Raw genomic sequence first — 25,165 nt, forward strand, 5'->3', positions numbered from 1 at the left:
AGCTCTTCTGGAAGGCTGCTGCCTCACTTCTCTATCTTGGGCGGCTCAGCCGTCTGCAGAGTGATCTCCTCTATGAAGGCATTGGGGTTCAGCCGGAAGGTCATGATGATGGCCTCGGCGATCTCGGACGGCTGAATCATCTTCTCGGGGAGATACTCTGCGTCGGGGCGTGACCAAGTCATCGGCGTGCTGGTCTGCGCCGGGTTTACTGTCAGCACCTTGATGTTGTCACTCTTCAGCGCCTGTTGAGCACATCAGGAAAGACAATCAATCAATTTTGCATGCCAAAGGAACTATTGCCACGCAAGAGGAGCTGATGCAATTGCCTCTTGGCGCACTCCTAGTGTGCAAAGCAGATTGCAGATACACTACTCTTGTAGCAGAATCATGCAGGTGCTGGAATTGAAGGCTTGCAAGCCAAACCCTGCAGGCGCCGGGCAACAAGGTGGCCGCCTGTGCAACCCATCTCAAACAGCACAAATATTGTGCTGCGTGCATGGTGACTAAATTCGTGTTCACTATGCGCGCGGCATGGATGGCCCCTCCCAAGGGAGCCGTGATCTACCCATACCATCCTTTCCGTGGTGCTGTTTCCTGAGAGCAATAAATGGAAAGCATTAGGAGGAAAGGAGGGAACGTGCCGCAAAGAGTGCCTTGGACCAGCCGCGCAGACCCCACTTGGTGGCTGAGTAGGCTGGGGCTGACGGGTAGGGGTAGAGCGCTTCTATGCTTGCTATGTTCACAACATGGCCCTCACCTGCAGCCAGCAGAGCGCATCTAAAGACAAAGTCAAAGCCCCATTTAAGGTCATCAACAAGCAACTTCATGGTGCGTGACAGCTCATGAGGTGTTCTCTCGGTGAGCCTCAGGGGTGCACGCAGATGGAGCGATGCATGTATTCCTCGGACACAAGCCATAGAATCCGCCATAGCGCATTTGTTTCACGGCCCAAATTTGCATCTCTTACTTGGTCCAGGAACACATGCATCGATGCATCCATGTCAGGACACAACCCCCTGATGTTACAAGGGCGCCCAAGAACTCTATCAACTTACGGGCCACTCAGGGGCCTAAGAAGCGAGGAGGATACAGTAAATTGAGCTGCAACAGGTGACTCACTGTGCCACCACAATACAAAGTCGGCCCAACCCTTGATACTCTACTCCCAGCATAATGATGCGCAAACATCCTTCTTATACACTGCTTGGACTTTCAGAGAGGTAGGATTTTCACAAAGCAATCTGGTGGGGTGCCTACGGTTGATTGAGTCTTGCTAAATTCTGGCGGGTCCAGCAAGGGGTAGGATTATGGCAGCCTTCAACTGCAGGTTGTCTGCAGGACGCACCTTGCCTCTCGGCAGGAAAAACGTGTAATAATAATAATAATAATAGAAATTATGAATGATAATGATAATGATAATGATAATGATAATGATAATGATAATGATAATGATAGTGATAATGATAATGATAATGATAATGATAATGATAATAACTGGTGGGGGACCTGACCTGCTTCCTTCATGGGAGGCAGCAGCATTCGCGTGAGCCGCATGGGCGCCATCAGATTTATGTGCGTCTGCTTGTCCCAGTCGTCCGGGTCGCCTGCGCACAGGATACACTCTTCCAGTTCAACACCACAGCCATGACTCGGCAGTTAGTCATCATGCACCCCAATAAGAACTCAGCCGTGGAACTGCATTCGTCAATGCCACTCCCCCTGGAACTCATTTCCATGCGCCAAATTTGTGCAGAAATGTGCTCAGATCACAGACAGAGAACACTTCAAGCAGGAGATATGCAGAAGCCAACACAGGTGATGAGACAGCCTGACAACCAGTTTGTTCAAAACTGGACTGATGAGACAAGGACCGGCCTCGACTGTTTGGATGCAGGGCAAGAGTCAATGTTGGGCTCACCATCCAGAGGTCCCTGCCCCTTGTTGGGGCCTTCATCGAGGCTCATGGGGAAGTAGACACCCGCGTTGTTGACCAGTACGTTCACACAACCTCCACTCAGCTTCAGCGCCTCCTGTGAAATATACGCACCATTACTTTGGAAAGGCTCCGAGCTAGAACCCATCTACAGCTTCAAGAAGCCACCACGCCGTGGGCAGACACAGAGTATTTCAACAAGTTAGTTTTCTCATTGAAAGGCAAAACTGCACTGCTACAGGTCTGGAAAGAGCCACAGACTCCTGCAATTCCCACTTTGGCGAGAAATGTCAAAGGAACTTTGGCAAATGTACAGAAGGCCATGCATGTAGTGCTGGGCCTCCTCCAGTCTCATGCAAAGCAATGAGAGGCAGGGACAGTTAGAAAGGACAAATGCAAGCGGTCAAGTCTGCAGTCTTGGACCTCACCTCCCCTAGCTTCTTGGTCTCCTGGGGGTCTGTCAGGTCAGCGTACACCAGCTTCACATCCGCTGCTCCGTTCTTCTTACACACCTCCGCCACCTGCACAGCAAGACTCTCTTGCTCTCCCTATAATCAAATTTCTGAAATCTGCCCCCAAATTTCTGAAATCTGCCCCCCAGCATCTGGCAAGGTTGGGGCCGTTCAACTCTCCTGATGAAAAGAGTCACTGGAGTCGCCGTCTCGACCGGGAACAGCCGACACAACAAGGCCCCTTGGCAAGGTCGCTGCAGGCTGTTGTGCTGTGCATTGCCAGAGGGGGCTCGACATGTCCACTGCCCTTGGAAGAAATTTCCACCCCAAAAGTCTTTCCGTCAGAAAGGCTGCGGCCATACCCTTCTGCAGCCCCGAAACACTTACAGGTGCCTGTGCCTGCAGGCGGGATCTTCCGAGTTCCAACCCAAAGGTATTGGCTCAGGGAGAGTGCATGCTGCAGCATTATCACCTGTTCTAAGTCGTCCTTCTCGTTGGGCTCGCAGGTGATAATGATGCTGGCGTGCTCCGTGGCGAATGCCTCTGCCACGGCCCGGCCGATGCCCCGGGAGCTGCCCGTCACCAGCGCCCACTTGCCCTCCAGCAATGCCCCCTGCTTATAAAGGGATCTAAATCAGTTTGTCATAATTACATTCAGAGACCTTTTGGGAGCCACCTGAGGCTCATTGGTCTCGTGGGCAGTCTTAGTATCAGTGCTGCACGCTGTTCCGACAGGAGGCAACGCCCGTCTGCAGTTGCAGAGAAGCTGCATGTGAAGGCTACCACATGTCCTCCCTGTGTGTCGGCCTTGCCACATTCAAGCAAGACCCAATCTACCGAGGGGACGGTGCTCAGTATTATTCCGCCCTGAGGTTTCCGCCCCTATGATGAAATTTGGTGACATCCCTGACCTTCTCAACTGATTGGATGAAAAGAAGAGGCCAATTCACCATCGACACATTGCCAGGAAGATTCCTCCTGGGATCAGTGGGGTACTAATTGAGATTAATTACAGTCACAAGAGCTCCCAGCAAGTAGTGCAGTCTCCTTGCAAGAGAGCAAGCAGCATGCAGACATCATCTGTTCCTCTGATGCACCGGAAATTGCACTGCTGACTGCAGCAGAAATGGCCATTTTTTTCAAGGGAGCTTACTGATCCGCCCATGTCCTCGTACTCAGCTGCTTCTGCTGCTGAGTAGCCCTTTGCTGAGTAATCCCCGCCGGGACCGATCGCTGCCCCAAACTTTCGCGCTCTGCCGAAAGGCGCCTGCTGAGAGATGCGCTGCTGTCTAAATGGCTGGAACGAGGTCCCCTGCACAAGGGAGAGACAGCCCATACAAAGATCATCCAAGCTGCGAGATGAGATGTGAAGAGAAGTGCAAAAACCCTTCAAATTGCAAATCTGGCTTGCCAAGCATGATCGAGGACGCACTCTGAGGGAAGATGTGCAGAGGCTCTTGCAGGATGAGGCTGCTCCCCCAAGTGCCAAAACTCTCCGAGCTGGGCCAGTGAGCGAAAGCATTTAGAGATCCCTGGTCATGAAAGCCATACGTAAGGTAATATCGGGGACAAAAACCTGTCGAAACTGCTTCCAAGCACCACTGCGAGGTGATCAAGATCACGCATGCCGCCCGTGTCCTTCACTATACAGACACAATGTAGAGTGATTTCACGATGACAATTGTCCTCGATAGTGACATTGAAATTTGATTTAACAAACTTGGACGGCGTTCAAGCGAGCATATCCCTCCATCAAAGACGTGACAGGCATGCGCGTCACTGTCCGAAAAGCAATCTGCTGTGAATGGCAAGTGTTGGATACAGTGTGATTGCGAGTGCTTTCAGGAACGATTGAAGACGTACCTGGAAGTTGTTGGAAGAAGTTCTTGGTGGATTCAACTCGATTTCTGTTTGTTTATGTGCAGGCCGAAATGCTGGGACCTGGAGATACGCTCTGCCTTGGCCTCGCCTTCACACTCAGAAAGTTGGATCCTCAAGCAAAGTAAACTTCCAAGGCTGACCGTGATTAGCAAGGTTTGAAGGGTTTTTTGAAAAGCTCTTCATTGCATGACTTTGCAGCACGTACTGCATGCACATCTTAATTAAGGGCAAGTCCACCGTGTGACACCGATACCGGCCGGTGCAACGTTTGACGCATAAACACACTAGCCTGTCTTCATTTCGTTAATTGACACGTTCATTTCTCACCTAGATGCTGCCGTTCACTGCCAGTCCCTGAACGCCACTCAGTATCACTGACACATTCCTTCCTTCTTCCCAATCTGTTCTGAAGGTTCCCTGCCATACTTGCTAAGCACCAGAACTTCCTGGGTGCTGTTTAAATCGCCTTATAAGGGCCTCATGCTGCACAGATCCATCCTACTTTGCATACATACACTCCCTGCTATCTTCAGATGACCACCCACACACAACAGGCCCTGTCACGCTATCACAGCAGCAGCAGTCACACAGATTGCGCCAGCAAAATTTTAGCCCCAAGCCAGGGCCCTCTGATTTTTGGAGGTCTCCAAGCTCCCATCTGATAGCTGGTCCATCGCTGACCATCGCTGCCTGCAGAGACTCTCGAGCAGGTGAGACTGCCTAGCCGGCCCCTAAGCTAGCGCGGCAGCAGCGTCCGCAGCCAGTTATTTGCTCGAGCTTCCTCTGTTTGCGGCTCGAGGCCATCTTCTCCTGTTTTGGTCCAGGTCACTGGCCCACCCACCATCAATACAGTCCCTGTCTAGGGCCTCTCAAAAGTGTAATATTGCACACACTAGCGTGGCAGCAGCGGCCGGCGCGCATTCATCGCATGCGCGTGCTCCGGGTCAAACACACCGGTGCTGCCATCCAGGGAGGCCAGGTCCGTATCGCTGGTCTGCCGCAGATGCTCCAATGATGGCGACGGCGTGAAATGCAGCGGCTTGCCAAACGGTGCCAGTCCCCCCGCATGCACCTTCCCTCCCGCCGGCTTCGGTCCCTTTACTCCCCCTGCAGCACATATCACAACGCGCGTGCGTTAGTCAGGTTCACTCGTTTGTACATATCAACACCCCTCAGCCCGGAGCAATTCGGACCCCCTTAGGAAGTGTAAAGAGGGCAGAGACCCCCTTGGTGGCTCATGGAATTACTTGCAGCCATTTCACAGCACTGCCCAGCTTCACACGCTTCTGGAGGACAGCACGTTGCATCCAGATTGGCAGTGCCGATTGCATTGTCGATATCTCAGTACAGCCCTCTTATCCATCCATCTCTTGGTCAGCTTCATGGGGTGATCTACCACAACACTGGATTTCTTGCATTTATCGCTGTCCCACACGTGGAGTTATTGCCCAGACATGCACCAGACTTATGCACCTCACATCCAAGAGCATAGATATGTGGGCACAAAGACAAGCAATGCCAATGCTGCAGGGCAGTGCTGGCACATGCAGCTGCGCTGGCAGGCTCACCTTGCGCATAGGACTGGTGCATGGACATGAAAAATATGGTTTACCGTAGCAGAAAGAGGAAATTGGCACGCAAGATCATGACCACAAAACATACTGCAATAGGGCATTAGTACATGCGCACTGGCAGGCTCACCTTGAGCAAAAACTGGGGCATTGAGACGAAAAGATGGTGTGCCAGAAGGAATGGCACCCACGAAAAGCTCACTGCTGCCAAACCCCACCCCTGCACTTTAACCCCATTATATAAGGGGTGCTAGCATGTGAACCCTGGCGAGCTCACCTTGCGCGAAGAACTGGTGCATGGAGATGAAAACGATGGTGACTCCGATGGCGAAGTTGAGCGTCAGAGAATGGCCGAAGAGCGCCGCAGACATGATGCCGGTGAAGATGGTGGCCACGGTGGACGAGTATTTCTTCAGGATGGTGTCCGCGTACTTGAAGAAGAAGGAGGAGAGGATACCCTGCAGCGCGTTGTTCATCACCAGCAGCATCGTCACCTGCACGCGCATGACATCAGCGATGTGTCAGCAATGACGTTGTGGTACTTCACATATGAACGAGCCAAATGGTTCGCCTCTGCGCTCTATGTCATCCGGTCATGCATGGTTGCTGATGGTCGCTTGAAAGACCAATATCTGAAATGCTGCATACAGGTAGGAAACAGACACCCCGGCGGATGCAATAACCACTCCATCCCATCACTTCTGCAAGGAACCGTGTTGCATGCGTTTATAGTACACAATTCGCCGCAAATGCGTTTCTTGCACCCCAAATGGTCGTGGTGAGAAGCAATTGCTGCAAGTAATCACAAGTTACCTTCCCTTATTATGCAGCTCTTACGCCTTCCCTCAGAAGAGTAGCCATTGCTGCATTTATCTTTGCGAGAGCTGGCTTCTGAGCATCACCTTGCTGTGTTTGTGGCAGGAACCTTTTCAAAGAAAAATACCCGTGCATATGCAAAGTCTGCTGCATTAAATTGAAGCCTCACCTTGCTGTGCCCATGGAAAATGGCAGTCCAGGAGAGCCCACCAAAGGCCATCGTGGCCAGCACGCCCAGCAGGTTGAAGAGAGCGCCGTAGAAGTAGAGGAAGAAGTTCTGCTCGTGCACGCTTGTGTCCATGTGCTTCTTCAGCGCAAACTCGTTGTAGACCGATGCCAGGGATGGCACCGTAACGCTGCCCAGCGTGTACGCTATCGCCACCCCCGAAAACATGTCCCCGTCACTCCCGCCCCTGCGAATGCAGCACAAGCGCATGACTTTGCTGAGATGGGGCAACTGAAGTGGCGATGAGCCTGTTCTGGCAATGGGTCTGATCATGCTTTGGCCACACAACCAAATTCGTGGCCCATGCAAGAGAGGCTTCCTGTGTGCCTTGTGTCATGGAACGCCTGATGGAGAACAGCACATTGACACACATATGCCAGCGGGGCCCGCTTAAAATGGCTGACAAGCTGCTGCAGACAACTATCAGTCTGTGAAACTGCAGTTCCAGGACTAGATTGTGTGAGTGATAGGTCAGAGGAACGTCGCCTTGCCTAGCGAAGAGCCAGTAACAGTGAGCCTGGAGGGTGCGCAGGCAGAAGCCAATTCAGGAATGATGCACTAATAGCTCCTAGTAATGGATGACTCACTTGCAGTAGTTGAGCTGGTTGACGGTGATGCCTGCCACCAGCAAGAGGAGGGCCTCCCACTGGAACACGCTGAACGTGCGCTTCAGCACCCACTTCATCAGCACCGCTATGACCAGGATCTGCAAAATCACAACAAACCCATTGTCAGGTGACGTCACAATTAAACAGGACCGCAGACTCTGTTTCGAAACTGGACACAGCAGCATTTTGCACCACAACGTGGCAACCATGCAAAGAAGAAGCTTTTGCGTTCAGTGGCTTCCGTCCAACACTGTATAGGCTCTTTCATCCTCTGGCATTGGCCCCGGCTGGCAGGGGGCGGTACAAACACTGAGCACCGTGCCCACGGTTGATTAGGTCTTGCTTAGATCTGGCGAGCCCAACGAGGGTAGGATTGTGGCAGCCTATAACTGCAGCTTGTCTGCAGGACGCACCTTGCCTCTTGGCAGGAAAAGCGTGTTATTATTATTATTATTATTATCCTCTGGCAACAATGCTGGAGAATTGTTATCGCTAACAGAAAAGACGACAACATGACAGGGATGCAGAGGGAGGACTCGTCCCACGCTGCTGCTTACAAATTGCAGTCCTGGCACGCTTTTTTACGAAGAGAATCGATGTGCTCAAACGGAACGATCACAAGCCCACAGCATGAACTGCCACCTTGAGGTTGCCCAGCATCGTAATGTCACACAATGAGGTACTCAGTGTTCCAGGTTCAATTGCTTGCCCTGGGCTCCCCTAATCTTACGCGACAAGCCCCCAAACTGCCCCCAGATTGCCCTTCAACTTACAATCATGTGGTCTTGGGCGGGACATCGAGACAGGAAGAGGCCCTCACCTTGAGGTTGCCGAGCATCTTGGCGGTGGTGGGCTTAAAGAAGAGCTGCATGGCGAACTTGAGGTAGTTGTTGACCGCATACAGCCCAGCAGGAATCGCCAGCAGCTGGTTGTGCCGCGCGTCGCGCACGAATGCGCGCGCGCTGCGGTACAGCGGCGGGCCCGGCCGCCCCGTGCCCTGCTCGGATTCAAATTCGAATTCGATCAGTCAAGACGCTGGGTGCTGAAGTATCTGCGCTACAGACCCCGCTCTGATGCAGGACTACAGCATTGCGGGGCCCGCCCGTTCCTGCTCAGACCTAAAGTCAAATCTGATCAGTCGATGCGCTGGGTCCTGGCATGCACTCCGGTGCCCTTCTGAGGCCTTGTCGGCTGCTGGGAACTCAAGGCAAATTTGTAATTTCAGGATCACGTGCTGAGTATTGTACTGCATCCTCCTTGATGTGCACATCAGTGCGTGACTGCATCTCTATATCGACAAGGCAACGCAGATAAACATCATTGGAAGTATCTACTAGTCTCCTACAATCAACAGAAGCTTTGCAGGATCACACACAGCAGTCAAGTAACAAAGAGAGAGGCAGGATTGACTCACATAGAGCATGAGCACAACCGTGGCGAATATGGTCTTCGCGACCTCCACCAGGAGGTTGATGGAAACTGGATGAAAGGGGAATTTGCCGTCCGGCCCCTTGGACATGTGCACCAGAACTGGAGCCAGCCCGATCAAGAAACAGTCCCCCGCCACCAACCACACCTGCACATGATCACAGCCCAAAAAGTCCTTGCTGGATGTCCAGAGATGCGCTTTGTCAGCACGCATTTGAGTGGATTGCTTCTGCCCTTGTCAATCGCCATCAATATGCCTGGGTTCACAGGCAATTACAGGCATTCACGACATACGATATGTCTTTAATGTCTACACCACATTCAGTCAAGCCAGGTATGGTTTCGGGTTTGGTCCTGCGGGAGCCATGCATTAGCGCCTACCTTCCATGCACGGGCATGCCTGGCTGTCGCCTGCTCTAGTGGCTCTGCGTACGCCAGCGCCTGCATTGCAATCACACTCAATAGAACAGCGCAGCTAGGAATCTGTTTTATTGCATGGACAGGCAAATCAATGGCCTCTACAACTCTGCGGCATGCTGATGAGCCTTCAGTGGAGACAGGCCATTCAGCAAGACTCTTCCTGACGTAATATAAGCATCTGTGACTTTCTGAGTCAAGTCTGCAGTCCAAATGTTCGTGGAGCTCTTGTCCTGCTAAGACAGCACCCTCCTAGAGCGGATTTGCTCCTGGAAAGAAGTGTGCATGTTGGCTCTCACCGGCTTTGATGTGCTAGGCTCGCTGAACTGAGGGGGTGGCCGAGGGTGCAAGGGAGGGATCCCATTTGGTGGCCCTGTTGGGTGTGCCCCACTCATGGGAATGCTCCTTCTGCTCTGTGCTCTGCCAAGCCCTCCACAGCTTCAATCTTGCGAGCAGATGCAGCTCAGATTGTTACGTTGAGGAGCCGCGAAGATCTCCGATTCCTGAATGCAGTTGCCTGATATAGGCTTGTAGCAAGTCCCACTCGAGTACTTCCTCAGAGGGAGCACTAAGATGCGGTTGCCTGCAGGAAGCACAATGGATCGAAGTGAAGATACTAATTTTCGAGTCTTCGAGAAACACTGAGATTTCCCTCAAGCTCCTTCAAGAGACAGTCAAGGGTGGAAAAGTGCAGAACAAGATCTACAGCAGAACGCAAGTAAGAAATCGTGATGCTCGCGACCAACTCCATATTAGCAATACGATATGCTTCGATTACAATTTGATGCCACTAATTGAGTGAGATAGCCTAATTCAAGCTACTTCCAGCTTGATGATGAGTTGTACGAACACAAGATCTTCCCCAAAGCAACCCCAGGTGATAGGCAAAAATGGAATGAGCAGTTGCAAACATATGAAGTGGGAGATAATCTCACTTGATTGAGCATAAGGACAGAAAGTTCTCAGCTGTTGGTTTCACAGCAACCTTAGATTACAAGGGTCCCTTCTCCGTCTGTCATACCCATTTCTGTCAGCAATGGCGATTGCAATGCTTGATGCAGCTAATTTTTTCCCTAAAATCTGCTTCCAATGCATGCCTCCAATTTGTCCTGCTGCAGCTGAAAAGGAAGCGAGAATTGCCAAGACAGGCAAGCCACCCAGCAATTAATTCCTGCTGGCTCCAGCAAGGAAACCTCCTGAAATTTCATTGTGACTCAGCATTATCATACATAACAACCCTATGAGAACCAGAATGTGAGATTTTTGACAGAAAAAGTTTTGGTATGCAAAGCAAGATGTGAGGTTTCTGCATGCGCATGCCAGGGTTGGCTGTAGTGTGAGACCAGATATTCCAAATGGTATTTGGCAAATATTGCACCACATGTGTACAGTTACTGTACACATGTGGTGCAAGTTTGAAAGTTGTATAGAAGGCACTTCATTCAAAGGTTTATTCAAGCACTCTGGGATCCTGCGGCACTCTACATGCATGGTTTAGCTACTAAACTTTAGCAGCTAAACTTTAGCTCTGTTGCTACCAGCATCATGCATGATGCATGTGCACACGTGATTTCATCACTCTTGACTTCATGAGAGCATTTCTGTCACAAGGTTGTGATTGTCAAGCAGGCATAAGACTTACAGAACACCCAAATATCCCAATCTAGATATGAGTAAAGAGCTCATGGCATGCATTACTAGAAGATAAATTTTGCCCAGGCAAAGCCCAGGCAGCAGACCTGGTGCAGGCAAGCAGGCAAGAGGAAAACAGGTTGATGCAGGATTGTATGGAACAAAATTAGGCCACAGCAATAGGAAAGCTGATTCATATTCGCCAGCATAGGCCGGTGCAGAGTTTTGTGGGTACAATGCTGCGCTAAAACAGGTGTCTGGTATGATTCACACGTTCCAAATATAGTGCAAGGCAACCCTTCCTCATTCCTTTTGGCGCTCGCTCTGCTTTGATTTCAGCGTATCATTTTTCTATAATGGCTGATCCCTGATCACCGGCACAGGCCGGTGCAGCATTTTGTGGGTACATGTTCTGTGCTACACTCATTGTACTGCACTATTTTTACTACACTCACTGAAATAGAATGCTGTGCTACAGTACTCGGAAAAGCTGGTTCCTGATCACAGGCACAGGCCAGTGCCGCACTGTATGGAACAGTGAAGCAGTATGGAGAATTGCTACAACAGGCCTGACAGCTCATTCCTGATCACCTGCACAAGCCGGTGCAGAATGGTGTACTTAAATCCTGCGCTACAGTAATCGGAACAGCTGATTTCTGATCAGCGGCCGGCCCAGGCTGTCACGGCGGATGAGGAAGGCCTCACAGTAGACAGAGGGGGGTCCGGCCCCCTGCGGCCCCAGAGCGAGGGGCCCCGATCCCCCCACTCTGAAGTGCCCCTTCACATGCACCAGCAGACCCCCGTCCTGCAAGGGAACAGATCCTTGGCTCAGAGCTCTTTCCCTGAATCCTCCATGCAGGAGGCATATAAATGGAATTCTTCTAACGTCCAGCATGTCTGCAGCTCAGGTCACAAGCACTTACCAAAAATAATGGCGGCACATGCGCGCACCTGCATGGTCAGCGAGTCGATGATGTCAGCCTGATGCGTGCCGCTACCGTAGGCCGCATGCAGCTGCGCCAACTCCTGCAGCCTCTGCACAATCGCCGCCCGCCCGCGCGTGACATTCCCCTCATTCGTGTACACCTGCGCATGCGCAGGTGCTGTGACCCGCCAAGCACTTTTGTTTGGTGGTGCCTAGACAGCACAATGTATGCTCTTTGAGGTCTCTGTTCTTGTGGAGTGGGTGAAAACATGCAATTTTGCCATTTTTTTCATTGGTCAAAGTAAGGGGCAATACACTGGCGAGCTCCTTGTGCCTGGCACAATCAAACACAAAAGTGCAACACCCTTCTGGTCTCAGGAACGGCACTTCAGGCCGGAAGACATGATTTTCAGCGCTTTTCTTATGCCTGCTGCGCTGCTGGGTGAGGGCACAGGGCAAAGGAAGCATGACTACTGTCTCACCGAGTCTTCAGAGTACAGGGACGATGTGCTGGCGACGCCCTCCCTGCCAGCTGCCATCGCCCGGTAGAACCTGCCTGTCACATCAACAGCCATCTCCTCCATCCTGCATGTGACACACCCATTTCTCACCATTACTCACCTTTACTCAGTATGACATCATTCACACATTGAGCACCTGCTGCAGCAAATGTCCTGGCAACAAATTCGAAGATCAGGTGATCCGCTGGTGCTCATGGGAGCCTTCACTCGGCTAAACATTCAGGGCTCGGACTCTTGCAACTTGCACTCATAAGACAAGCATCTCTACTCTGACACGTCAGGGCTTGGGGTCTTGCAATTGCATTCAGGGTAACTGCATCTCTGATATGAACCTTCAGGGGCTTGACACTTCAACTTGCGCACATGGGGCAAGCGTCTCGTGCCGGGACCTTCAATCTCACAGGTCTGCATGCATGCATGGCATTTGAGGAAATTCAATATAAGTAATTGTGTAAAGGGGCTCACATGGACTCTGGATCCTCCATGCACCGCATGAACGAGCGCATGTCTGGTCGTCTCCTCGCATGCTGCAGGAATAAACATTATGTCAATAACCATGATCCACATGTCAACTTCATCGCTAGATGTTCCCTTCAAGGTAAGTTTTAGCATGCCGCTGCCCCCGGTCAGTGCTCATCCCTTACAGCATTCTTCCAATGTTGCCTGCGGCCTGAAACACCGTGGAATTTGTACCCGTGGTTCCAGGACGTAGAAATGCTGGTGTGCTGCGCCGTGGTCATGATATGAAGACAGGGCTGCAACACGCGCACAAGCAAAACTGTCAAGCTTGTGCCAGAAAGCTGGGCCGGACCTTGAGAATGAAGGGGTGGCTGAGCAGGCCCTCAGCGGTGGGCCGCTTGTAGGGGTCCTTCTGCATGCATGCAGCCACGAAGCTGCGGAAGTCTGCGCTCACGGTGCCCTCTGCTGGCAGCGGCACTGGCTCCTCCACCACCTGGATATGCACAGGGCTTGATGAGCAAATGTAACTGCAAGACATACAAGGCAGAGCGAGTGCCATAAGCAGGAAGAAAGGGCTGCCTCGCAATACATGCAGTGCATGCAAGGCGCCTCCTTGTTGTGATGGTGTCTCATGAAGAGAATTTCACGGGTGCTGTCTCACTCCCTGGCATGCAAGTTAAATACTTGCAATTTGAAGCAAACGCACACCCTGCAAGAGACAAGGTGCGTCTGCAGAGACAAGCGGCAGGCAAAGGCTGCCAAGTATCCTTCCCCTTGATGAACTCGCCAGATCCAAGCAAGAATCAATCGACCGTGGGCACCGGTGCTCAGTAACTATACCATTCCCCGCCTGCGGCCCGCATGTGGAATGTGGAAAAGAAAGCAGCAAAGAGCAGCAATGCACCTGGATCATGAGCTGCAGGGGCCCTCCACTGGCGTCATATGGGTATCTGCCAGTGACACACTCCACCAGGGTCAGACCGAGGCTCCTGCACAGAGCGCACCTAGCTTCAGGCTAATGTCACAGGGCGCTTCAATTGTCATCGTCATGTTGAATTGAGAAATTGAAATTTAATTAAGAATGAATTGAGAATTGAATTGAGAAATCGAGAGGTGAGAAAATTGAGAAATTGAAGTTGAGAATTGAGAAACTGAGAAATTAAGAATTGAGAATAATTGAGAATTGAGATTTGAATTTGAATTCAGAATTGAGCTGAGAATTGAGAATTGACTTGAAATTTGAGGATTGAGAAAATTGAGAATTTGAAATTGAGAATTGAGAAATTGAGAAAATTAAGAATTGAGAATTGGAATTTGAGAAATACTGAAAATTGAGATTTGAAACTGAATTGAGAATTGAGAATTGAGCTGAGAACTTAGAATTGAGAATTGACTTGAGAAATTGAGGATTGAGAACATTGAGAAATGAGAGAATTGAATTGAGAAATTGAGAATTGAGAGAAAATTGAGAAATTGAGAATCGAGATTTGAGAAAATTGAGAATTGAGATTGAATTGAGAAATTGAGGAATGAGAAAATTGAGAAGTGAATTGAGATTGACAAATTGAGGATCAACAGATGCGCCGGGCAACCAGGACTCAAAAGCTGCCCTCAGCAGAGCGTGAATGCCAAAAGGCCTTGTGTCAACAGTAAGCGGATTCAGGGTCAGGCAGATGCACAAATATGCGGCAGGAAATATCGGTGATATCCTCTATGCTGCCCAAGAGCTGTCTCTTCATGGAAGACTCAGCGCAAATTTTGCCTTTATAAACAGCCCCCCTTCAGGCTCAGCAGGTCAAGGTGGGACTCTTAGGTCCAAAGGATGACAGATGCAGCACAGAAACTCACCAGATGTCTGCAGGGAAGGAGTAGGGCTGGCTGTTGATGCGCTCTGGGGACATATACGTGACTGTACCGGTGAACGTATGGCACTGCAATAACACAAACTTGTCAGCAAAAAACTCAACACAATATCTTGGTAAAGCAATGAATATTTTTGTCAATTTGAAGCTCAACATTCTTGAGTTTGGGGCCCCAAAAGATCTGAGGGGCATGTCTGTAAAACCGGGTGCGCAGGGATGTAGGCAAGGAGTCACTTATTGCCCTAGAGACCGAGCCAGGACTCTCTGCAAGCATGCCTATTTTGACATGTCGTCTTTACGGGGTGCCCCTGTAAAAGTCATGTGAGTCCGCGGTGTCCAGAGGAAGATGAAAAACGGCCCACCACTGCAAGGGTGTTGTCCACAAAGGCGCTGATGCCAAAGTCTGCAATCTTGGCTGTGCCGCTGAGGTCCATCAGGATGTTGGCTGGCTTCAGGTCCCGGTGCACCTGAACCCTCGCATGCATGCAAACCTTCAGATACAGCAACTAAAGAGACATCTGTTCTGAATCCCCCACCTGTTTCGCTCTCTGCTGAGGACTGCGCAGATGCTTGTCTGTATCCAGCTACCTTTGCGGCAATTCAGTGACCCGTTCTTAGTCGACGAGCTCACCCAATAGAGCTACAGAGCACTGTGCAAAGACCTGATCTTCCGTCTGATTACTGCCAAGTGCCTAACGTGATGCCTGTCTGCCTCCGTCAATAACTTCACAACTCATTAATAGGTGAGCTCCTCAATGGTTTCAATAGATGCATACAGGGGAAGCGCAATGTGCTTGCATGTCTGCAGGTAGGACAGCCCCTGCAGGACTCTTTGAGAAATTTGCTTATCAATTGTGTCGACCTATGCATGCGGGGAGAGGATGTCACCATGTGTTTGTATCTGTGCAGGTACGATAGCCCCTGCAGCACTTGCGCTGTGGCAACAGACAGCGCATCTTCAGCTATGCTCCCCATCTGCAGCCACAGCCAAGGTTTGCTCAGCAGCAGCCTTGTGTTTCTTCACCCAGGGTTGCGTCAGGGACATGCTTATTTTTAAGCACAAAAGTGACAGGCAGCTGTGAATCAGGAGCATGTGTCAGGATGCTACCTTTACCAAGACATCCGCTAGCGAGCCCCCATTCATGTACTCCAGGACGAGCGCTATCTGCAACACAAAACATGGCACTTGTGCCTTAAATATTAAAGATACATGCGCAGATTTACATGAGACATCACAGGTGGCTGGTACCAAGGGAGAAAGGGGCAGTATCCTGCTGTTGATGAACAGGTATCCAGGAGAAAATTTCAGATGAGTCCGGCATTACCTGCCCATTTTCAGGTGCATGATAGGCGCCAATGAACTGCACAAGGCTGGGCTCGGTCACGTTGCAGAGAGCCTTGATGTCATTCATCATCTGGTGCCGCTTCTCCTGTGAGCGCATGCAAAGTCACTCAGAACCGCTGCACAGCATGTACAAGCATGCAGACGCAAGAAATGGCGATGCACTTTGCTCCCAGGCCTCACCCTCTCGAAGCAGTTGATCCTCTTTACTGCCACAAACTTGCCGCTCCGCGCCAGGAAGGCTTTGTACACCTGTGTGCAAGCAGACACAGTACTTTCTCTGTGTATTTCATCGCCCCGGCTGGCAGGGGGCAGTATAAAGATTGAGCACCGTGCCCACGGTTGACTGGGTCTTGCTTGATTCTGGTGAGTCCAACAAGGGTTAGGATTTTGGCAGCCTTGACTGCAGCTTGTCTGCAGGACGCATCATGCCAGGAAAAGCGCATAATAATATAATAATGCCATCGTGGACCAGCCTTTCATGTATTAGTTGAGGCTAGTGTTGACTCACCACACTGCTGGCGCCTCGGCCCAAGGTCCTGATGATGCGCACGTCCCTCTCAGAGATCTGCCATCACACACAAGCGGTGAAGGTTCAATAGCATGAAAGTAGCAGATCATCTTGTAGTTGGTGTTCTGTTCTGAGTAATTTGACATGTACTTTCTGCACATTGCACAGTGCTACGGCTGCTCTGATGCTTTCGAAGGGCGATGGTGTTCTTTTTACCTTGTAGGAGAGTTGGCTGCTCTGTTCATCCTCTACAGGATCCCTGCCTGCTTTTGTGACCAGCCCTTCTGGGGTGAACCTGTATTCCTGTGAAGTGCTAAATACATTGAAGGAGCCGTTCTCTGTGACTTTCAGGGACACCTGGCACAAGCAGTCAGAGGCACTCAGACGTTCTTGGTTCAATCTTGAAATATACACTGGAGAAGGATATCCAAATTGGTCTTTTAGCGATGATACACTGAATGAAAATCATTTTGAATTATTAATTGTTTACCCCTGCACGATCGGCATCAAAGCTTGGCTCAGGTAGTAGAATTTTTGGGGATGTCCGCCTGGGTGAAGTGATGTCCAGGAAGAGCTTCTTGGAAGGCATGATGTGCTTTCAAATTTCTCTCGTAACTGATTCTAAGCAAGACATTCATTTCACACGACCATTGAGCAGTACAAGACACAGTATGCTACTTGTATCACATCTTCAGAGTGTTCATGTTTGGGAGGGGACCAAATCAAATTCGATTTTTCGAGAATCTTTGCCAGGCTTCGGCTTATGGCAATACGAAAGGAACAAAGGAAGAGCTAATGTCTTGTGGAGCCAGCCTGATTGTTCCACTGGTGTTCCGGTGATTTTGCCATTGGATTTTCCCATCTGCCTCTTTTGGCAGCTTGCCAGTGAGTCAGCCAAGCTTTGATATTTTCAGTGACAGCCCTGGAGCCAAAGATTGTCCAAAGCCCGGACCTCATGAGCCTCATTCCTTGTAAGGTTAAATGGAATAACAATGTCTGAGATGCGAATCAAGTGTCTATTGCCATCAAATTCATCAGAACGTTCGGTTGTCTTGGCATACTTCTTCCCCAGAGCAGATCTAGGATGAAGGAACAGTAATTTTTAGAAAAGAAGGTCATCACACAGCCCAGTCATTCAGCAGGTGAGCACAATGCTGGCCATCTTGCACTTGTCATGCCTCCTCCCACTCGAGGTCACTGTCATCCTCTCCTTGGGCATCCTCAACTGGCGCTTCTGCACAAATGATCAAGGCATGCTGTCAGCGAAAACTGCATGCACTGCTGGCAACATACAAACATTCTGCATCGCAATGCATGCATTGTTGGTAACAGATACAGACTCTGCCAACCAGTGCATGCATTCTTTGCACCACACACACACGGATTGTTGATAGCAGTGATGTCATTCAATTGCTTGCACTGTGTGTTGGTGTAATCCCTTAAGAAAAGGAGAAAGATTCTGCAGGGCGGTGCGTGCATTGTTGGCAGCACCACAGACTCTGCGGAACAGCGCTCAGCCTTGCATTCCCCTTGGAAGGCTTTGAGCGCCAGCTACTGTGCTGCAAGTCGGCAGGCGTTGAGCACGGCAGGAGCATCAGTGCGAAGACAGTCCAAAGATCACACAGAGATCACTATTCGCAGATCACAGTCGGAAGTGAGAAAGAACTAGAGGCACTTGCCTGAGGGTGCTGCAACTTCCCAGTCCTCCTCATCATGAAGCTTGTCACCCTGCAGCACAGGCTCGGTTTTATGAGGAACCGACAAATTTCACTGGTGGCAATTTCCCTGACCCAAACCAGCAGAGACATGCATAAACCCCAGTAGTCTGACACATATCTTGCTGCACACACCTCGGGCTCTGCGTCAGGCTTGACTACGGCTGCCACCCATCCAGTCTCAGTTTTCAGCCTCTTCTCGCCATCACTGCCTGGGTCATGTTTCACTGGCCTTTTGCTGTCGAGGCCCATGGGAACGCCTGCACCCTGGTGCGCCTGCTTCTGACTGACCTGCTCCAAAAATTGCCTGACATATGCCGCCTGCAGAGCAAATAAATTTTCACGCGCATGCATGGAGAATGGCCACTTGTACAGTACCCTCTAAGAATCCCCTGTCATCCTGGAAGGCAAGCTGTGGGCGGTGCACAGCAGACACAGCACAAGTATGTGCTCTTTTTATAAATGACTAAAGACACTGACTGTTGCGCCAGACATGCTCCCCTACAGGCATGGAATTGATGTAGGGCATTCTTTGGGAAGCCTTTGCAGCGAAAGGGACAGGTGGCAACTGGCTGGCGGCATCTCAACTGACGCCTGCACTGTTGCATGTGCAATGGCGATGCTGGCATGGGCAACAAGACAATGTCCTATTGTCCATGTGGCAGGCACAGTCAGCCCCTCGTATCCTAAACCATGCCTTCATATTTGAGTCAATTTTACCACAAAACAGAGCGTGCCTGGATGTCCTGCTGCTCGGTGCTGCTGGCATGCTGCTGGAAATCTGTGCCGGTGCCGGTGCTCTCCTCGCTGCGCGCTGCTGAGGTGGAGGCTGCGGGACCCCCCGGTCCCCCCCGCGCGGCCACCGCCCGCAGCCAGGGGGGCAGCTCCCTCGGCTGCGCCTCCTCCAGCGGTTGAGGCGCAGCCGCCGCGCCTGTGTAAGCGCGCAACATCACATTCAGTTCCCCATTCAGAATCCCTAGGCTACAAACCTAGACGTCAAGGTCCAGGAGCGGCACCTCACATCACTCTGCTGCTCATTCCTGGACCAAATGCTGCGGCCTTACAAATCGTGTGCTGAATCGTTCGAAGCCGCAAGAGAAGGATATCCTAATTGTGGTTGAGGGAAGATGAGATCTCCATTATGCAGCAAGGGAGGTACGGTATTGTGTGTTCTGGACACGCTAAATTGACCAGCAGGCAAGCCTCCACAAGAAATGACGGAACCCAGGATGCATTCTGGGGAGCAGTGAGCAGGCCTGCTGCAGGCATGTTGAGCCATGACTCAGCCATTACTCACCTGCCATGTCGACCTCCACGCTGGCAGGGCCGTCATCCAGCCGCATCGCTCTCCCAGTCGCCACCCTCTGTGCATCCATCCTCGCCTGCAACACATTTGCATATTTCACACGCAATCATATGAGTCACCCCGCTGCATTTCCATAACCACACATGCGCGACTCTTTGACCATGAGCACGCACTTGCACAACCCCACCGCAAATCCATGACTACAGCAACTGCACTGCTCTGCTGCTGACTGTGGCCGCCTGACATTGCTGCTTAAAAGTCCACACTTGTTGAACTGCATGATGTGCTCAACTCGGGCATTGAAAGGGCCCACACAAATAGCAGCAGAAGGTTGGTGCGGAGTAATCCTGACTTAGTGATTTACTCGACTGAGGCGGGGAAAGAGCCCATACAGGATTGCACACAAGAGAGATGAGGAATGATCTTGCATTTATTACAAGATGACAAGTCTGCCAAGCTGAGGGGGGCGCACCAGCGCCCAGTCCTTGAGGGATCCAAAGTTGGGAACCTTGCCGCCCTTTGCGAGGCGGCCCTGGATCTCCTCCAGCAGAGAGAATAGCGGCCGCAGCTGCTCCTCCATCTTCTCCTGCACAGTCGCGCATCTTCCCCTCGTCAAGGACTCGTCCTGTACTTGCTTATACGGTATTCAAACCTCACTGCATGCCCTTTCTGCCCCACCCTCGCTGACTCAGCTTTGCGGAGGGTGTAAGTACACTAAATTTGGTCTTGTATAGTGGGGAGAGTCAGCTGCAGTGGGCCATATTAGCAGAACTTATGTAGATCACTGCAGCAAGATCACTGCAGCATCATGCTCCCTCAGGTACACCTTCCAATCAAGGCGTCCTCCGGGACACCAAACATCAAAAATGTCAAAGGAAAGGCATCGATTTGAAGGTTGAAGCAGCACTGGGAAGACAGCATGGGAGTGCAGCCCGCCTGCAGCAACTTCAGACGCTGCTGGCCCCTCTGTGACTATCCTTAAGGGCTGTCAAAGGAAGGGCATAGCTGTGGAGGGGTGAAATTCGAATTAAGCATTTGGCAGACGATTTGAATGAAATGCGCTTGCCTGCAGCACTTTGGCGGCTTTCAGGCGCTGCTGCCGGGCGCCTTCGCCGCCGTCGGCTGCGCCGTCGCGGCTGGAGCGCAGAATGGATCGGCAATTCTCGCAATGGAACTCGCCGTCGGCGAAATCGATCAGGTGCGCTGCCTGCAGCGTCGTATACCGCGTGCCGCAGGCCGGGCACACGTACTCCAGCACCGGGGTGCTGCGCGCAAAATTCAAATTTCAAACTCAAAAATTTCTGATTGGAATGCAAGAGGTGCCTTGCATGTTGCACGCAAGGTCATATCACCATGAGGCGGCCTTTCTGCTTCTTCTGGCGCTCGCTCTGCCTTGTGGTCTGCATTCCTGTTTCGCTGGAGACAATATGATCAGGGTTGTTCTTTGTGCATGTCGGGTGTGGGAATCAGGTGCTGGGGTTGCCTGGACTACTTTGAGACAGCAGGGCCTCAAGGCAGGCATTCACCCCTGCCCATAATCACATCATCTAGATGATTTGCTCCTGTAAAAAGAAGAGCAACTGAGCAGTCACTGACGCAAATCCTGCAGGATTTGAAGAGCAGAGTGCCTGCCCGGTCCATGTCTTGGCTAGACTCCTCAAACCGCGGTGTGCATGATGAAAATCGCACAATCCGCAAGGCAAATCCGCGAAGATCTAAGAATACACCTAACAATGTTAAGGAAAGGATGGGGGCATGCAACAAGGGTTGGCACCTGTCCTTGAGCTTTTCCTTGAGGGCTTTGCGCATTTTGAAGAGACGCAGGTTAGTCACGTCCAGAAGCCGCCCGTAGTCCAGCGTGCAGTAGCTGCATGCCACATCATCATGAACTCAATCTCCCATCTTGAGCAAAATTTTACATATGTAAACACACCCAGGCACTGATAGAAGCCAGGCAAGCCAGGCAAATCACTTTAATTCACATTTATCTCTTGATGTCAAAGCAAAGATGCATGCGATGAAGCCGCATGGTCTGCCAAGATGCCGAGCTTGATGGACCTAGCCAGCTGTCACGTAGGTATAGTGTGGTGTTGCATTTGCAGCTTTCTATTCTGTACTAAGATCGCTCCATCTTTCTCTGCAGGCCGTGCTGTCGACGTATGTATGGTGCCAAGCAATGCGCATGTTAGCTGTAATGTGGCAACTGATGCCCATCCAAGTCCAGCAATTGAGCACCTGTGAAGGAGAGCTTTGGCAGGAAGCTCATCTTCATTTTCCACCACAACATCACCGGCCAGCCCAGACACTGCATCCCCGTCTCCAGTGGCGTCCCCTGATGACTTCCCCGAGTTTGCACCCCTCGGCTTGCGCTTCATCGCCTCCTTCCTGTGCTCGCGAGCCACCACTTGCTCCTGCAGGTTATATAGATCTATGCGTCACCACTTCGTCACTATCACCGCATTCATGCTTCGGAAGATGTTATTTGGTATTGCTCGTCTCCAGATGTGAGAGGCTCCATTCTTCAAGCCACAACTCTTCCACAATTTGCAGGCGGCCAGCAAGTGAAGAGTCCATTGCTGATTGATCTTCAAGCTATGTGCTTCATGCCTGAAGGAACAAGGATTGGAGCAAGTGTGGAGATGGGTGTGTCTGCAGTGTCTGCTGTCCTGTAAGCAGCAGACACCGCTGCTGAGCACCTACAGTGGAGGTTTCAGCACAAGCCTGGGCAGGCAAAGATGGGAGCTGACCTGCTCGAAGTAACGCAACACTCTGCGCAGCACTTTGGGGTGGGCCTTTATCTCAGTGGCCAGCTCATCCTCCTTCACCCACTCCCTCCGCGTCAGTGCATCCAGTGTGATCACCCCCAGCCCGATGAACTCCGCCTGTAAAGAAGTAGATCTCTGTTATGCAGGCACTCGGGGCTGCAGGATATGCTGCCGTGCAGTGACATGATGCACAGGATAAAGGGCATGGAGGGAGGTGGAAAGCGCACATTGGTTCCTTTGCGAGAGCCTTGAGCAGCCTCGGGGTTCTGGTCTCGGGGAGGGCACTCGGAGGCATAGAAAGCCCTTCCCACCAGCTGCACCAGCTTCTGGAAGTGACTTGGCACTTGCTGCATCTTGTGCAGGCCCACCTGCGTTGTTTTCACGCACAGCAAAATTTATAGCACTGTAGACGCACACCAACGATCGCGTGACAAGAATAATAAGGATATCTCGAGAGGAAAGTCGGACCATCGGAGTACCTTCAGTTTATTTCACATTTTGCTAGCTCCACCAAGGCCCCGATACAGTATCATGCGGTCACTCTGAATGTGTTTCAGGCATTATATAAGTTTCTATTTACCCGCTATTACGTCTCATTTAGGAACATTGAACTGCGATCGACCAAATTCTTTGCACAAGAAGCTGATGTCTACTTGCGTTTAATATAGTGCGATGGCAGCATCAATCAAATTGACTTATTTTGTGTACGATGGTCAAATGGAATAGGTGAGCTTAGAGCAGAGGAGAAGAGAGGCCAAGCATGCAGATCTGTGTTGCAGGATGACCTGGCACAGCACGCAGCAGAGCATCGGTCGAATGAAGGCATCGTTGATCTTAAACAGTTCGTGTATTTCATGTCATCAGATGCGCAGTGACTGCTTAACCATAGCTGCTGTGTAAGTTGAGGTTTGAGGAGTTCTGAAGCGCACAAGTGCAGTGTTTCTAGAAGACCGATGTCTGGTGTTGCACAGCAGCGATTACAGCAGGTCTTTGTCATTGCCATCAACAACAATATGAATCAATTCCATTGATTTTCCGATCATATCGTCCGAGGCGAGTGTTTTACTGAAGCCATCAGCCCATCTGAATTCTCATCCTCTTGTGCTCCTGCAGGAACGCAAAGCTTGGCGAAAAGATCATCCCTTTGGATTTGTCGCCAAGCCCCGTACTCTCCCAGATGGTGAGGTCCCTGCCTGTGCTTCCCTTTCTTCTTCCCCCGTGCAGTAACGTGAGAATTTGCAGAGCTGACACCTTCTCTGCTGCAGGATCTGTGGATATGCTGCATTGGGACTGCAGGATACCAGGGAAAACCAACACCATCTGGGAGGGAGGTGTGTATCCTTTGGAGCTGCGGTTCACGAATGACTACCCTTCCAGCCCTCCTACAGCAAAGGTGAGGCAACTTCTGCTTCACCTGCACATCCTGCAGCAGGTTCTGATCAAATACTTTTAAACATGAAAGACTTGGATTTTATCCCTCCCTTCTCTGACTTTGTGTTTTTTGGGGTATCAGTTCCCCAAGGGCTTCTTCCATCCCAACATATATGAATCTGGCACGGTGAGTCCTGCACAAGCTGATTTGAGACTTTGCCATCTGAAAATATTCCTGTCCCTGCACAACCCAGATACTTGAGAGCAGTAGCACTAAGTGAGATGTGTCACAGGTCTGCTTGAGCATCCTCAACCCAGAAAAGGGGTACGTTGACGCCTTTAATTCATCCATCTGCCCATCTCCTTCATTTCTGAGAAGTGATCCGATCTTCCCTGAGACAGCCGCTGTCATTGATTTTTGACTGTGGACCCTGACTTGTACAGGTGGAGACCCTCTGTCACAGTGAAGCAGGTGAGTCATCTGAGGCGCTTTTGTATAATTCGCAGGCTCTTTAGCAGTAGAAATTTTTGTGTCCTTCACTGTACTGGGCACCGCAACTGATATGGACTAGTGGATTCATTCATGTCTGAAGTGGGAAGTGATGCATGCATGCCTGCATTGAAGAGGTTGGGTGCGCATGCAGATCCTCATGGGCATAAGTGACCTGCTGAACGACCCCAACAACGATGATCCTGCGCAGCAGCTTGGCTATGATGTCTTCAGGAAGGACAAGGCAAAGTATGCAAGGTGAGCACACCCGCCAAACTCTCCCAAAATCTGTTGTGTGGAAATTGCTGCACTGGCTGCGCCTTTCTCATGCCCCTGGAGGGTCCCACAATCTTTGTTTGAAAGTAGTGAAAGTACAAAGTAGTAAGGTGCTTTCGAGTGCTTCCAAACATCCCCAAGGGCCGAGTAAGCGTTTGGATGCGGAATGGGCGTCTAGGATGCAATATTTGGGCAGAGCATCATATAATGGGGTCTTCATGACGCACAGCTTACTGGGGTTTCACTAAGGAAAAGTCTGTTGAAAGGCTTGTTGCCGGCCGCAGGTTGGTGAAGCAGCAGGCCAGGAAATACTCGGATGAGAAGTACTCCACGATCTGATGAGTGCAGAATTTCGCCAGTGAGGACTGCTGCAGCGTAGGCAATAATTGGAAGAATGTAGTCAGGTCATCAGTGACTGTCAACAACATGTGTTGGAGCGAATATTTGCTGAATATTGTCAGACAGCATTGCAGAAAATAGTGAACCCCCAGGAATAAGTCTTGTGGAAACTGTGAAAGTGCCAGCCTTTTGGCATGTCGAAATACTGGAATAGCAGGGTGAGAGTATGGGAGCGTCTGCATGTGGGGTTTGAACTCTGGCTAATGTATAACATCCTGAGCGGCATGACAGGAAAGCATTGGGCTGTGTGCCCCTGAGT

The 25,165-nt window shown here is 50.9% G+C and overlaps 4 protein-coding genes across 4 annotated transcripts; 1 reads left to right on the plus strand and 3 right to left on the minus strand.

The window, feature by feature from the left end:
- Positions 1–23: 23 nt before the first annotated feature.
- On the minus strand, positions 24–2,081 carry COCSUDRAFT_20662 (oxidoreductase; the record flags this gene model as incomplete). Its single annotated transcript, XM_005642959.1, has 5 exons — positions 24–242; positions 339–340; positions 638–752; positions 1,507–1,604; positions 1,919–2,081. 5 exons carry the CDS (start codon positions 2,079–2,081, stop codon positions 24–26), a joined length of 597 nt encoding a protein of 198 aa, XP_005643016.1.
- Positions 2,082–6,073: 3,992 nt separating this feature from the next.
- Positions 6,074–9,129, minus strand: COCSUDRAFT_20573 (nucleotide-sugar transporter; the record flags this gene model as incomplete). Its single annotated transcript, XM_005642960.1, has 5 exons — positions 6,074–6,331; positions 6,823–7,057; positions 7,467–7,585; positions 8,308–8,487; positions 8,902–9,129. 5 exons carry the CDS (start codon positions 9,127–9,129, stop codon positions 6,074–6,076), a joined length of 1,020 nt encoding a protein of 339 aa, XP_005643017.1.
- Positions 9,130–11,595: 2,466 nt separating this feature from the next.
- COCSUDRAFT_49223 (kinase-like protein) lies at positions 11,596–23,079 on the minus strand (the record flags this gene model as incomplete). The annotated part of the gene is made up of 24 exons (XM_005642961.1): positions 22,850–23,079; positions 22,598–22,738; positions 22,353–22,487; positions 21,841–22,016; positions 21,380–21,472; positions 20,672–20,870; positions 20,078–20,191; positions 19,597–19,681; positions 19,028–19,230; positions 18,435–18,620; positions 16,801–16,941; positions 16,585–16,641; positions 16,257–16,325; positions 16,057–16,161; positions 15,840–15,896; positions 15,620–15,706; positions 15,094–15,198; positions 14,718–14,800; positions 13,774–13,858; positions 13,222–13,362; positions 12,876–12,937; positions 12,372–12,474; positions 11,916–12,050; positions 11,596–11,769 (listed from the first exon to the last, which is right to left on the minus strand). The coding sequence occupies exons 2-24, from the start codon at positions 22,721–22,723 to the stop codon at positions 11,596–11,598; spliced, it is 2,721 nt and encodes a 906-aa protein (XP_005643018.1). The 5' UTR covers positions 22,724–22,738; positions 22,850–23,079.
- Positions 23,080–23,323: 244 nt separating this feature from the next.
- On the plus strand, positions 23,324–24,846 carry COCSUDRAFT_38584 (ubiquitin-conjugating enzyme; the record flags this gene model as incomplete). The annotated part of the gene is made up of 8 exons (XM_005642962.1): positions 23,324–23,356; positions 23,484–23,550; positions 23,636–23,763; positions 23,884–23,928; positions 24,035–24,066; positions 24,186–24,213; positions 24,386–24,489; positions 24,792–24,846. 8 exons carry the CDS (start codon positions 23,324–23,326, stop codon positions 24,844–24,846), a joined length of 492 nt encoding a protein of 163 aa, XP_005643019.1.
- Between the last annotated feature and the right edge of the window lie 319 nt (positions 24,847–25,165).

This window comes from Coccomyxa subellipsoidea (genome assembly GCF_000258705.1).
Source record: "Coccomyxa subellipsoidea C-169, whole genome shotgun sequence".
In the NCBI taxonomy this organism is placed as follows: Eukaryota; Viridiplantae; Chlorophyta; class Trebouxiophyceae; family Coccomyxaceae; genus Coccomyxa; species Coccomyxa subellipsoidea.